Source organism: Filicampus tigris, chromosome 1 (assembly GCF_054856515.1).
Source record: "Filicampus tigris isolate MCC_2025a chromosome 1, RoL_Ftig_1.0, whole genome shotgun sequence".
NCBI lineage: Eukaryota > Metazoa > Chordata > Actinopteri > Syngnathiformes > Syngnathidae > Filicampus > Filicampus tigris.
Genome location: NC_141217.1, coordinates 41184011 through 41198842, shown reverse-complemented (window position 1 = coordinate 41198842; position 14832 = coordinate 41184011). Strand labels below are relative to the sequence as shown.

General features: G+C 49.0%; 1 protein-coding gene across 5 annotated transcripts; it reads right to left on the bottom strand.

Annotated features, from left to right (window-relative positions):
• Nucleotides 1–498: 498 nt before the first annotated feature.
• Nucleotides 499–14739, bottom strand: LOC147154127 (aryl hydrocarbon receptor-like). 5 transcript variants are annotated; one of them, XM_086041807.1, is made up of 11 exons: nucleotides 14590–14739; nucleotides 13533–13720; nucleotides 10471–10583; nucleotides 9621–9710; nucleotides 9176–9302; nucleotides 8831–8964; nucleotides 7144–7349; nucleotides 6942–7051; nucleotides 6281–6422; nucleotides 5044–6208; nucleotides 499–3630 (listed from the first exon to the last, which is right to left on the bottom strand). In XM_086041807.1, exons 1-11 carry the CDS (start codon nucleotides 14628–14630, stop codon nucleotides 3490–3492), a joined length of 2457 nt encoding a protein of 818 aa, XP_085897933.1. In that variant the 5' UTR covers nucleotides 14631–14739; the 3' UTR covers nucleotides 499–3489. The 5 variants fall into 5 exon arrangements, with proteins under 5 accessions (XP_085897933.1, XP_085897942.1, XP_085897959.1 ...); XM_086041816.1 differs by lacking the exons at nucleotides 13533–13720; nucleotides 14590–14739 and adding an exon at nucleotides 11506–13521; XM_086041833.1 differs by lacking the exons at nucleotides 10471–10583; nucleotides 13533–13720; nucleotides 14590–14739 and adding an exon at nucleotides 9759–9778 and having other exon boundaries at nucleotides 9538–9641.
• Nucleotides 14740–14832: the final 93 nt, after the last annotated feature.

Sequence of the window (14832 nt, the reverse complement as noted above, 5' to 3'; positions counted from 1 at the left end):
GTCATCTCCTCTTATTTCGGGACGTGAGCCGAAACTGCGGCACCGGGGGCCGTGTGAATAAGAATAAGATTAAGAATAAGAAGGCCTTTTATCGATCCCACCTTGGGGACATTTTCGTCGGTAGAGCGGCAACGAAGCCGCTGCCTCTGCTCTGGCTGCGTTTGTTTGTTTGTGTGTTGTGAGTTCACACCCACGCCGGTGCAAAAGGTTTTCGCGCTGACGGTGTTGTGCGCCTGTGCTAAAAGCATCCAAAGGTTGTCGGCGGCGATTTTTAAGTGTAAGCCCACCGGAAATGCGATCACAGAAGTGTCAAAGGTCCGGCCGGATTCACTGAAACTATTTGCGAGCCGACTGCCCAGCAGCCGGGCGGGCAGGCCGGCCGACTCTCCGCAGGCCTCCGATTCTGGGATGGAATTCTGGGTGAGGGCTGCTCATGTGGACGGAGAGGAAGCGACGCAAGAGAAGGAGACGGCAGTTCAAAGGACAGCGGAGACGCTCGGCCGTGATCGCACCAGACTTTTTATTTCCACATCGCTGAAAGTTTTAGAAACAAAGTTACAATCATTTGATTGCGACAAAAGTAACGGGTCACGCAGGGGTGTCGAGCGCCAGTGCTCGGGGGCCGCCCTCCTGCATGCCTTAGAGGTTTCCTCGTCCAACACACTTGATTCAAACGATCGGGCTCCTGCAGAACTTGCTGAAGGGCGGATCATTTGAAACAGGTGTGTTGCAGCAGGGAGAGATGGAAAACAGGCAGGACGGCGGCCCTCGAGGACCCGAGTTGGACACCCCTGACTGATCCTAGCAGAGGGTAGCAGCGGGCAGGACTTGACACTTTTCATGTGAACGACGGCGAGTCCCGGCTCACCACTGTGGTGCTGCTTTATTGTTTCCATGGTGACAAACAATACGCACACGACAGAATCATAAAATGCAGCGTCTTCCATGACGCGACTTGAGTGCTAGGTGATTTTTAACAAACAACAACATACGGCGCATTTACATGCAGACTACTGTAGGCAGCACAACACAATTTTTTTTTTTTTTTTAAGTGCATTGTGAGGCGATTGCCTCGTTTCACGCAACAGCACATGTCACAACTGGTTTTAGAAAAAGAACAATTAAAAAAGAGAAGTCAATTGACAAAAAACAACAACAAATCAATTCAATGCATTTTCAGACATTCAACACGGAGGAGCCACTGCACACATAATTCACATTTGGTTTGGAATTTGTGCTAAATGCTAAATGTTGCTAATTCACTCTGTGCTCATTTCAATGACTACGTTTACATGCAGTCAATATTCGCGTTACGGTCAAAATTGCGATTTCTCAGTCATTCGGGAAAAGCCCGTTTACATGGCGTGAGCGAGCGGTCGGAGTTCATTAAAACGGCGACGCGCCGACGGCGAGGAAGCCGCGCTTACAAGCACGTGCTGCGCTACAAAGACCAGGATTCCTTGCGGTTGGGCATGCGCGCGCCAGTGCCCCGTGCATTCTGGACATTCCGATTGCCGTTTACGTGCAATTATTCGGGTTGGAAAGGGAGTAGCCCAGGCCTGATATTCGGAATTTTAAAAACCCGAATATGCCCTTATTCGGGTTATCGCGCGCATTTACGTGGCTTTTAAAAAGCCACATACTGCCATTCGGGGTTTGAAAAGGTTTAGTGGCTGCATGTAGACGTAGCCAATGTGTATGATGAAAAAATAAGAATCCATAAACACTGCCTCAGAATGTTGTTTGTCGACATATATTGGACAAAAAGAGGAATGCAACAGTTTTGCTTTGCTTGCATTTTTCATGAGCAGAATGAGGACTTTGAAGACTTTCGATATACACAGAAGGCCTGTTTCTGTCAAATATTTTGGGGCTTTGGCTGCTTGCAGCCAGCAACTGATGTGAGCACGTTTCTGGCACAGGCGTGCCTTGGGCTGCCCACGCCAAACGGCCACTCTACAATGGTACTTTTACTGTATTGTAGGATGCCTGGGTGCCTATGAGTTGCGCCATTCAATCGCGGCCATCGCTCGATGTTGCAAGGAGATGTACACGACTCCTGAAAGACGATCGCTTTGCAGTTCTCAAATGGCCAGCATTGGCATTGAAAATGTCACCCATGAAGGAGCATATTTGGGGCGCTCTGGAGCGGCGCACATGGCAGCGACTCCCCCAATACAGTCCAACTGCACTGCATTTACTTTGCGGGCAACGTAAGGGGCACGCCTGCGCGATAATCATGCTGTCTAATATGCATTCGATAAGACACGCCTGCTGCAAGCGCTAGTGGATTATTTCGGCAAAGGAGAAGTGTCGACTAACACAAATTCAGACACATTTGTGAGCCTTTTCTGTCCATCTTTGACCTCAGCTCATCAAAATGTGAGCGAGAACTAAAGTGTTGCGTTTATATTGTTGTTGGATGATTATTCTGGTTAGCAGCTCGAAAAAAAGAGCTCAAACAGAAAATGGAAACCTCGCCTTCCGGAAGGATTCTTTGGCATCCCTTTGAGTTGAGGGAAGCACAAAGTGAGTCATGACTTGAGCATGTCTTTCTGTCCACATTTCATCATGCGCAGCAACAACAAGGCAGTAACGTCACCAGCGGGGACAGGAAAATGCTTTTCTTGCGACATAACCGATTATGTCGGGACCTTTGATGAAGCGCACGACACGTGACATTTCATGCCGGGCGGGATGCCGTTGCTTTGGGCTCCTTGGCAGCAGCAGGGCAAGGAAAAAGAAACAAATGCTCGGCACGCCCACACGCAACGTGACGCGCCGGCCGTACGCCCACAAAGCGGCGACGGGCTGGCGTGTGTTTGCGGAAGCACATTGCTGCCACACTCCAAAGAACCAGAAGATCGCTACGAGGGCAACAATAGCTTGTTCATGTCATGACGTGAACTCAAGACTCATTTCCTTCTGGATGTGACATTGTCACGTATACACAAGATACGCAGGCAACGTTAAATGATAGCCCGCACGTGAACGACATCGGCAGACAATGGGGTCAAGTTGAAGACATTCTTCCAACAATACATTTTCTCACACACACACACGTTCTTGTAATATCTGACTACCGAGCCTGCGGATTCTTCTTTTGAGTGTCGCAGCAATGCGCTTCTGTGCAGTTTAAATAGGAACTGCAGCCATGTGAATAGTCCTCAATGAAAGTTGAGCAGGAAGTTGCACTTGGAATGAACCAGAAACCCAAAGATTGCTTTTACTTTCACTGAACTTGTTGAAGAAAGCGTGTCTGTACAGCTAAGTGGGTGCTGCTTCCGTTGCAGCAGGAATAAGTGAGCACAGATGCCACTGGTTATCAACGCTAGACTTTGATTGTGTGCGCGCAGGAACATTCGAACACTTTCGCTGGTTCAGTGACAAAGGGTGGTAAATGCTTTGCTTGCGTTTCACAGAATCTCTAAGTTGTCTTTCTTTTTTCTTTTTTTTTTTTATACATTTGTTACCTTCTCGTCAGGGGATTCATTCTGACTTCTGAGCGTCCGGCAGTCCGTCAGGGCACGAGATGGGGACGTTGGCCGCCACTTCTCTGTTCCCGTTGGACATGAGACACGTCCGGATCAAAGCGGCATTGGCGACGTTAAGGGGGCAACCATTCTCCAGCTTGAAAAAAATTGGGGAAAAAAACGCAACCAAGTTGTCGCAATGAGATGACAATGATTGCACTGTACAGTATCATTTAAATGTCTCTGCATTGAAAGACCAAGACAATACTATTTTATGATTAAAAGAAAGCACTTGACATGAATTAACTCATTGCTGTGGGCATTTACATTTGTCAATTGCTTGAATCCAACCAAATATAGATATATATATATATAGTCTTGATATGGTCTCTAATTTTCTCTTCTATCTTCATTCGTTTGCGTCACATTCCATCGTATGTTCCCGCACTGCTTTTCATGCTAAACTAAAAGTAGACTTCTATCTATCGCATGGGGAAATCTCACAATTGTGTAAAAGATTTTTGTACGTGCATGTGATAGACAGTACCGAAATAGGGGCCCTTTCTTGTTTCCATAGCACGTCTGGTCACATCATCACCGTTTACACGGAGCTTCATTCCTGAAGCTTCCATGTGTTGACTTCCTATGACGGCACAAGAGCTCGGCGCAGAGATGGAGGCGTTGCACACGCTCACGCTGACTACTTCACTACTTCTGTTGACATGTAAGCGCAACGCCTCAGGCCTTGTCAAATGTTTCCAATTGAGCCAAAAAGAATAGAGTGACTGAATCCACTCTTGTCATTTACAAATAAGGAAAAGATACGTCTTTCACACGAATACTGGTCGAAATCAACGTTCCGGTTTCACACCAAGTCGGACAGCCGCGTGTTGCACATTCACAGATTCATCGGCGCAACGCTGTGCCAACTCCCATTTCCTTGATGGCAACACCCATGAAAGCTTCCGTAACAACATCCCAGAAAGTGAGCTTCAAAGACTGTTGGGCGACAGGGCAGGGTGCACATGATTGTGGTCTACGGGAGTTCTCAAAGAAGCGGCGGAGGTTGTTGCTCGGTGCTCATTTGTTCCCCAAACAGCAGCGCACCTCTAAGCTTACAGTATGTCCTCCCCACTCCATACCACACTTAGAAAGTAAGTGAGGCCTTCGCTTGGGTGCCAGTGCATTTGCATCTCAGTGTAAGTGAAGGTTTATTCTGATTCAGAAATGATATTGATAGATTTTGATGGATGTTTGGGCTTGGACCAATGTTGCTCTCAACTTGAAATTCCAGTTTCTGATTCTTGGATCTGGGATCCGACCTATGAAAGTGAAGACGATGCCGGCAGCTCTCGGTCGGGGACACCATTTCAAGCGATAAGATCAAATGCAGATGTCCAAGGCGATCCGAGCGCAAAATGACTCCAACTGGCAAAATGCTAACATCGGAGGAAAGCCGCGAGTTTGGAAAAGCACACACACAATCCAGAAGAAGTAACCGCTGCCATACAAAGCGCCGAGATGTAAAACTTTAACTTCAGCAGACGGATTGTTTGTCGTCGAGTCTCACCCGGTCGCCGGCATCCTGCACGGCGTCGGCGGCGTCGAAGAGACCGCGGGTTTCGGCCGAAGGCTGTGTCAGAGCCCGAAACGGCTCCCGCTCCAAAGCGGCACTCTGCGGAGGACGGTGAGCCACGCCCGGATGCAGAGCTGCGGTGCGGAGCTCGTGAGATTGCCGACCCCGCAGCGAGCGCGCTTGCGCGCTGTCCACCGAGCGTTCCAAGCGACAAACGTTGGTGCCATTCGGTGCCGAGCCGCCCGCACGCGGTGTGCCTGAGACCACGGGGGCGACCGGTACATTAGGAAGAAAAGCCGAACGCTTACTGGGCCGAAAGGTTCCGCCCAGGATGTGGGCGGCGGGTAACAAAGTCTGGCTGTCTCCCTGCTGCCGACGGTGACTTGACCCCAGCGGTGACATCATGTCGGCTTCAGACGGAAAGCGAAGCCCACCCGCCCCGGTGGGCAGCTGCTGCGTCGGCCCGGGCGGAGCGGCCGCACGATGCGCCTGCATTTGTTGGCTACAACTTTGGGCTGAGTCTGGAAAAACGTCATAGAGTCCCAATCCTACCACGTTGTTGCGTTCTTCCCCATCGGACCCCGTCTCCAATGACTCTTGAATGTAGGACACGAGCTCATTGTTGGTGAGCTCATGGAGTGCGGAATCCATCTGCAGCTGGATCGTCTTCTCATCCGACAGCAAAAGTTCCAGGTCTTCGGCATCCAAGCCGAGGTTCTCCAAAGCACCCAGGAGTTCGCTGTTGGAGCAGCTTTCATCTCCATCCGGAGAAAGAGAGCCCAGGGTGGCTAGTAGCGGATCGCGCAGGGACTTGTCACCGTCGCGCCTTGCCGCCATCTGCCAGCTGTCGCCAAATGCAGCAGTCTCCCCTTGCTGTGTGGCAAAAGCGTTGCAAGGGTAGGACTCGGGAGCCCCCCAACCTGCTTGACAGACGTAAACAGACTGATCCTGGCTCATCAGCGCTTCCACTAAGGACTTTGGATGCGCGTCCTCGGACAACTTCTCCATTCTCCCCTTCTGGAATTTGGCTTTGCCCTCGAGAGATTCCGGAAAGCCATGCAGAGGGTTCCCGGTCTGATAGAGTCGCGCCTCGCCGGCGGCGAAGGTGAAAGGGGGGCGCAGGGAGCGTTTCTTCAGGTGTTCTCCTCCTTCCTCGTCCCTAGCCAAAGAGAAACAATTATCAAACCGTCCGCTGCCCCGCTGCAATAGCAAGCTGACAGCCTCCACTCACACCAGGGGCCTCTGCGTGGCGATAATGTAGTCCGGTTTGCCATTCTTGTAGACAAGGCGGGCGTTGGCTTGGACCCATTTCCATCTGTTGTCTTTGGTGAGCAAGCGGAAGACGGTCAGGCCGCTCTCGCCGGTCTTTATCACTAGAATCACATCAGCGAAGACATTGACCGTGCGGCTGTGGCTCAGCAACCAGCGGTAGCGCACATTCACGAGGTTCTGGCTTCCCATCTCGGCCGTGCATGTTCTCCCCGTAATTCCTCCCACGTCCCCAAACCGCGTTTGGAGGTTTTCTGGACACTCCAAATTGCGCCTGCAAGTGAACGGGAGTGCGAATGCATGTTTGTCTAGACGTGCTCTGCGACTGGCTGCGGACCGGTCCGGGCTCTACCCTGCCTTTCGCCCAAAGACGGCCGGCACAGCCTTCGGCTCACCCGCAACCCTAATGAGGACAAGCAGTCGAGAAAAGGGACGGCTATAGAGATTTCAAATTTTTTTTTGGGGGGGGGGGGGGGGGGCTGTATCCACGGTTACACGTCAAACGTGGCCTTCCATTCATGCATGCATCAGGGCAGGGCGTGTTCATGATGTATGCAACTCTAGCAAATGCACGCGTGCAAAGTTTTGGCATGACTCTATGTATGACTTCACTGCTGACTTACTTCTGACGTGATTTTCAGCACAGTGCAGCATGTCTGCAGCATGGATGAACTGGTATCCCGAACCTCGGACACGCAGCTCTGCTTCCGTGTAACCCAGCACAATTTTGCCTCTAAAAAAGACAAACGTGACACTCTCTGCGTACGCTTAAAATGGCAGACTTGGAATGGGAAAACATCAGCACGAAAGCGCGCGCGCACACACTTTGCATCACAGGCCATGGGAGTGAAGTCCAGTTTGTGCTTGGTTCTGAAGATCATGTTCTTGGTTCGGATCTCCAGGATAGCCGGTGACTGCAGCGGCGTGGCGACGGCAAACAAGGCCAGCTGAAGCGGGCCACCTCGCCCGCTGGGGCCTCGCAGTCCGCTCTGTCCGTGGAGCGATTTCAGTCGGCCCTGGATGCTCAACGCCTGAAAGGAGGGGAGACAAGTCTGCCTCTTGAAGGCCTCTTCTTTTCTCACCGCCTGGCATCATTAGTCTTACTTCGACTAGTGGCAACCGTAGAGGGCAATGCCTTCTCACTGCTCTCTCTAAAACCAGCGCCTCTGACGGAAGCTCCCTTAGCTGCATTGCTTCCTGGACGCCATACAGTTTGAACACAGAATGCCAGCCGCGCCTGCGGGCAATCAATGAGCAACACGAACGCAAACGGAGCTGTTGTCAGCTACGCCAGCTACCGTGGACGAGGTAACCCGAGTTCCACTAACCTGCTCATTCTTCGCTTTCAGACTGTTCACATTACACTCGCTTTTAAATTGACTCTACATTTTATATGGGGGGGTGAAAAAGGCATTACAGTCCACCATCTTGTAAGAAAATCACTGTACTATTATATAACTAAGTCAATATTATACTGTATCTAATTTGGGGATGTTGCAGGATCCTCCAAAGGCTTGCAGTCACACATAAATCTCAATTTTGACCACACCTTACCAATCTCACCAGGAGAAAATTTGCAGTGGGCTGAAAAATACACGAAGACTCTCTGGGTGATGGCCATCGGGTAGCAGAAAACCCTTCTGCGGTCAAATGATTCGTATACAAGACAATGTCAGTTCTCAACTATGAGATTCACATTTGAACTCGCATAAATGGGTCAGCAGAGGCTGTTCTGAATAATATGTACCGATGACGACACAAAGTCTTCATTGTTGAGGTCAACTGAACTGGAATACGCAGCCGCAATCCAGGCTAGGCTGCGGCATATCTGCCACAACCCACTGAAATATTTACCGAAAAAAAAACACATGGAGGGATGGCGTATATATGCAGGTACACTGTCCATAGGGAGGTTGTTCAACAGCATGGAAGCCTTTTTCCTTCTTGATACCCCTGGGAACTCCGCACACACACACACGCGCACGCGCACGCACACGTGTTAACGCTGCTTAATTGACCTCGGCGGGTTTAAGGGCCGTCACGATGTCGGGAATGTGGTCCCGACTAGCCGGAGGGATTACGAAAACAAAGCCAAAGTGACCAGTAGAAAGCGGCCTTGCGTACGGCTCACGCAAACACTTTGGGAGGGAGGAGCGACACACGTTTGAGTCCCTGTGGCGAGCCATGAGCATGAAATTGCACTGCAGCGCCAAGCTTTGGGTTACTAGCTCGTGCTTTTGTCACAAGATGAGAACTCTGGAGTTTGCGCTGTTTTTTTGCATTCACACCGCATACCTCTCTCGTTTCAATGATTATTTCTCTATTCTATTCTTCCCATAGACCCGCACCATTTATTGTCTCCATTTCTATCCGAAGGTATCCATCCTTTTTCTGCTTCGCTTGTGAGTGCCATTTCGCAGTTGTGCAGCCCTGCCTTGCCTAACTGGCCTGACAACACAGCAACGCTTTCATGAAAAGGCACCGAAAGGAAGACGTCGTCACGAAATCTCACCAAGAAGCCCGAAGAATTGTCCAGTAGGCAGCGGAAGCGGCAAACGAAGCTTCTCTCAAAGAAGGAGGAGTTTTCCCGAGGAAGCCCATCGGGGTTGCACCTCACCGGGTAGGAGGCGGCTGACTGGCCGTCGACTAGCGTAAACGGAACGGCACAAAACAGAAGATGCTGAATGGATTGTCCTTGCCCTGTGTGCGCGCATCAACTGCTGGCATGGAGGAGGAGCCATTTACTTAACAATCTACTTAACGACACCTCTTGTCATGAGCCATATATCAATACAAGCGAATTGAATTGAAATCGCGGACATCCAGTCGATGCTATGTCAATAGAGAATGGCCAGACCTGCTGCAGTGTCCAAGCGGGATGCAAAGCCATCGGGAGGGTCGAGCGCCCAGTGCAGGTTCCGCTTCAACTCTTGCTGGTCTTCATTGTGGATCAGCTCCAACACACTGTGGTGCATCACATCCGTCTGACAGGAAAAACACGGCCAAAGAGGACTTTTACTTTGAATTTGAAATTGAAATGCAAAAATGACGCCCTCGAGAGTGACGCGTCACACGGACGATTCGATAATCACACTACCCAACGTGAGATTAGACTAGATCACGGTAGTTTCTTCTGTATGTAGGTTGGTGTCGGTGCTCTCCAACCTTAAATCGACTCTTCCGCATCCCAACAGACGAAAAAACTCGAGAGCCAGTTACTCTTCATTTTTTGCCAACATACGCGTGCTGCATTTGACCAGGTGTCGTCCGTGTTTCGTTGGGTGTCGTGTCTGATCTTGTACCTGATGGAAGCCGAGGTAATCCTGGATGGTATGAGAGCAGTAAAAGATGATTCCCTCCGCTGAGATCACCAGCACAAATCCACTCAGAGCCTGCAGAGACAACAACGCTGGGGAAGATTCGAAGACACTTTGGCTCACCTGGTGGATTTGGGAGGTTTAAAAGTGGGGATGCTAGGTTCTTGAAATTGTCACTGCCAAGTGAAAAAGAAAAAGCCTCTTCTGATTTTGGGTGGAAAAAGACAATGAACAAATGTCTCAACAATGAGTTTGATTCAAATGAGCCCAAAGCTTGTTGACATAGCCTCCAGCTCACTCGTGACCCTGAAGACCAAATGCTGCAAAAATGGATTTGCTGAGGCTTGCATTTGACATAAAAATCCAATGACGTTCAATATTTAACGTTCACGGACACTGTCCCCGATTGTGGAAGCTGTTCTGCTTGTGTGAACTGCTTTCAAATCAATACTTGGATCAGCTCAACGGTGGCAATCTCTGCCTTCAGTTGATTTGTGAATCTTGAAATGATAAGCGTTAACTGAAACATGGCTTTTATGCTTTCACATCATTTTAAGGATATCCATAAGCTTAGTAGCTGAACTTAGTAACCGATCTTGATAACTGAACTAGGGTTTGCTCCGTGTGACTTTTTTCATTTTAGACTCGCGTTTTTTAGCTGCTTGTTCCGTTCAGTCTGAAAGTGCATCCGCGAAAGTGGCATTCTCCTTCTTTCAACCACTTCACTCGGGCAATGTAAAGCAAAACCAAAAAATGACCAGAGGACAGCTCGAAAACTAGAAAAACCAGTGAAGGGGGGCACCTATAAATCAAGTTAACATTGCAACATATTTACCTGAAGCAGCAGTTCCCCTTCTGGCATCCATGGCGCCGCCTGTTCCGGCACCTGCCCGCCACGGTGGTCAGAGCTTTTGCTCTCGCCAATGGAGAGATGTTTTTTCAATGCCACTTGAGAGAAGGGAACAGAAGAGGAAGCTTGAGGGCTATTTCGTGGCTTGGCTAAACCCATTGTGAGGTTGCACGGGGAGCATCGTGGCGAGTGAGTACGCGCAAAGCCGAGAGAGCGGCAACAGGACGAAAAGAGCAAAACGGTCGCAGGTGGCAACTCTCGTGAGCAGACGCAACAAGCGCCCCCACTGCTCTCTCAATACAAGCCGCACTTTATTACTGTACAGTCAGGCAGTCTACTCTTCTTATAGGAGCTCCTATATTGACCTCTCTCACACCTCAAAGACAAAAGCGCTGATGTGTCTCACAGCCTGGGGATGCAAAGCGCTTTTCGGGGGCCGATGTTAACGGAGACGGACGTCGGTCAGAGCTGCAAACAATTCACGGGCCCAAAGTTGAAATGATTCAATTACATCTCTTTGGAAGCGTCCATCGGGTCTTTGCGCACGCCACAGCATGAGGCCAAATGTAAACATAAACACAGGCGTTCATTTAGAGGGATGCAAAGTGAAGTGTTTTTTTTCTACGTTTTTTTTTTTTTTTCTTCATATTTCAACAATGCAAAATTCACAGAAAGCTGCTCAATTACGAGTTCAGCTCCAAGGAACTGTCGAAATGAAACCTAACATGCTGAAAACACGGTTGGACTGTCGTTTTCTATGAGCAAAACCAAATGTATTTGGAAATCACACAGTGGATGGATGGCTGGATAGATAAAGAGTACAATCGAAAGTCATCAACTGAAGGACTTTTCAGTAATATTCACCAAGAAAAGAGCAACCATCAAGTCAAAAGAATCAAAAACAAAAACAATATAGATACTAGACAAGTGAGTCCACACTTGAGCACGCACAAGGGCTGTCACAATTTCCACGAGGGAACCTGAATGCAGTACGCCTAAACCACTCAAGTAATATCTGACCTTGTTTCTTTCATCTCCAGGAGCATGACACATACGGAGGGTCGAAGGAGGGCGACATTCAGCGCGCTCGATTTCTGAGCTCCTTTTTATCCCGATTTTGATCATGTCTGCAGACAGCGGGAACAGTGTGGGTGTCGCATCCCACATCTGCAGAGAAGCAACCGGAAGCGGAAGGGCGACGGAACCACTTGCATACCAGCGGTGTCCAATGTTTTTCCTTCCGAGGGTTGCGTACAGAAAAATCACAACAGAAAAATTGAAGGATGCGGGGGCCATTTTGACATTGACATTTTCATGCTGTTCCCCAAGAGTATTGCGGCACATGTCGAGTATTATCTTAATGTATGCATGCCACGGGCCATAGTTGGGAAACCCCTGGCCTAAACAGACCACTTCAGCCACCGCAACGAAAGAGTGTCAGCTACGTGAGTCAAAAGTTGAAAAGTGGGTCCCGGCGCCCCCGCCCCCTTCCACAAAGTCTGTAAAGTGGCGTGAGTGGATTATCGTGCTGTGTTTTTACTCCCCAAAGCTTTCATCTCCCCCTCCCGCCTCCTCAGACCTACATTACTGTGTGTCTGCGCCTTTTGGGAAGAAGGGAGGGAGGGAAGGAGGGAGGGAGGGAGGGAGGGAGGGAGGCAGGTCATCTCATGGCCACAGGCTGACAGGCTGACCTACAATCCATTAAAGGGTGCATTTCACACACTGAGATGAGCTCGGGGTTATCCAGGGGTGATGCACTTGTTCTGGAGAAAGACAGAAATGGGGGCTGACCTCCTGCAGAGTCCGTTTCATGTTTGCCTTTCACTCAATAGTAGTTGCTTTGACAAAATGCGAGCTCTCAAAATCTGCATCATCATTTCGTGGCCAATGCCACACCTCTCGCCAAAGTTTCAAGGAAATCGGCCGGACAGTTCAAATCCATCCATTTTCTTTCTTTTCTTGTTCAGAGTGATGGGGACTTCCCGGCGGACTTTGTGCAAAAGGCAATCAACAAAAGCTGCACTGGTCACCGCCACCAGTCAACCAAAGGGCGCACTTGAGCCTGACAACCGCTCACACCGTCACTAAGTGGGACGTGAACCCACACACCCCGAATGAAAGTCAGACCGGTGAACCAGTCTACCACCAGTAACTGATAAAAAGACAAGACTGAAAACAAGTCAAGACTTGAAAAGTCATTGTACAGTACAATGCGATTTGATTTAGATTTCACACAGCCCCCACCCGCTGAAGTGAAGTGAAAAGTGTGAAAAGCAATTTTAGAACAGTCGACTAATTGACAATGACGTTTAAAACATGGTGTTGAGTCACCCGTTTTTGGTCTGAGTAAGAGGCAGAGCCGCTGGGAGAATACTTGGCCGCTTGGATGAGTGCGTTGAATGAAATGACTCCATTACCTCAAGTGATTCAATTGTCTTCTGCTTCTGAATGCGCAGCGTTGGCAGGAGGAAGACCCAGTGACGGGGAAAAGCCTCGAACCAGCTCACGTCCATGATCTTGTCTTGTCTTGTGTTGTGTATGCATTGATCGGCATAAATTCTCAGTATGAGCTATACATTGTCTCGGAATACTGTATAGACCGTTTCCTTCTCCTGTATTTTTCTTTTATTGCAGCAATTATAGTACTGTACTGAAAAAAGATCAATCATCAGCAGCAGCAGCAGCAGCAGCAACGAGTCAATGTTGACATGCCTTTCCTCACATTTGTGTCAACTAGAAAAAAAAAAACATCCCAAGTTGTGTAGCCCCCACTTCATATGCATGATGTAACGGATCTGTGCATGTGGTGAATGCAGCAGGTATATCTGTAAACACAATATCCCCACCCCTCTAGCATCAACAACGACACCGAGCAATCCACCTTTCAGACAGTAGAGTCCAGACCAAACCAAAAAAACACCCATTTAAAAGCTTTATGACCAACCCAAAATTCTCCCACTGACCACTAGTGGGTCCAGATACGGTTCTGTTTCTTCAGATCCTGTGTGGTTTTGTGAAGAAAACCTACAGTATTGGAAGTTTCATACCTGAAAAGAATTTCTTGGCCCGGATGTAGCTGACACTTAGCCTCAGGATGGACAGTTTGTCCAAGCTGGAGATGACGTCCTCGGGGAAGGGCAGCAAGCCGGCCAGCCTGTCCAGCTCCACGTTCAGACGGTCCCGATGCCGTTTGGACGGATTGGACCTTTCCCCTTGAGTTGGGGTGACTTTGGTTCTGGCGTGAGCGAGAGGACACCAAGAAGTTTCAATGAGGATGGACTGAGATGTAATGACTGTGATTCGATGTGTCAACGCAAAAGAGCTTTCATGCATACAGTGTGTTACTCCACACTCAAATTCTTCATTGCTATTATCTCCACTTATTTGACATTGAACTTCTTCCACATTTGTCACCGGATTCAAAGCAATCAAACGATTTGAAAATTCAAGACGTTTGGCATTAATTTCCAGAATTCAACATTTCCCACCCAAAACAGCACATTCAAGTTAATGAGGAATTCAACAAAAGTGACCTTTGGCATTACCATCCCTAATTCAAACTGTTCCGATGGTTTTTTCTAACGTGAAAATTTGACAAATGTACTAGCTGCTCCATGGCTCAATCAAACGTGGTTAAACAACATTCTGCTCTGCGGTAAATACATAAATCAACTTGATACGTTTCAACAGACTTCTGATACCAGTTTCTGTAGTGTGGTCATGTTAGGATACATATTCTATTTCGTCAGCCTAAAATGTACTTGATGGGGTCCAGTTACAATTTACTAAGCTAAAGGTTTCTTTATTTGTGCTCGTCGGATGTGCTGTGGAAAACTGTCCAGTTTCACCCAAACTATCTGTGCCAGCGAGTTGACCGTATGGCGACAGGCAGAACATTACGCTACGCATGGCAGCTGTAGGTACCTCAATAACATCTACATCCACCTTTGGAGACATTTTTGTTTGGTGGTGTGCCGTGATATCTTTCAAAATACAAATACAAGTCAAATACATATAGGTGCCTTGAGCCATAAAATTGTGGAACACTGACCTCCATTTTGCCTAAAACAAGAGCTTAGCAGGGTCGACGACACACATGATTACCCTTTCTGAAGCGGTTTTCTTCTCTTGCGTCCCGCGTACATGTTGGCTCCAGTGTCGTCCCAGTCGAGCGGCACATCCACAATTCCGGCCAGCCGGAGGCATCAACGCGCCGCGCCGCGCCGCGCCGCGCCGCGCCGCACCATCCGAAACTGCTCCCGCCGAATGCACTACAAGCACGTGGTCGATGTTGAACTAGCTTTAAGGAGCAATCAGACATCAACAACCGACGTTCTACACCGATCT

Bases quoted from the DNA above. Each gene is read 5' to 3' on its own strand.
- LOC147154127 (XM_086041807.1), bottom strand. From the start codon at position 14,630: ATGTACGCGGGACGCAAGAGAAGAAAACCGCTTCAGAAAGG. The intron at 7,350-8,830 runs GTGAGATTTCGT...CCCTCCTTTCAG, and splicing joins ACAATTCTTCGGGCTTCTTG to GCGTTGAGCATCCAGGGCCG. The intron at 6,209-6,280 runs GTGAGTGGAGGC...CTCTTTGGCTAG, and splicing joins GCCACGCAGAGGCCCCTGGT to GGACGAGGAAGGAGGAGAAC.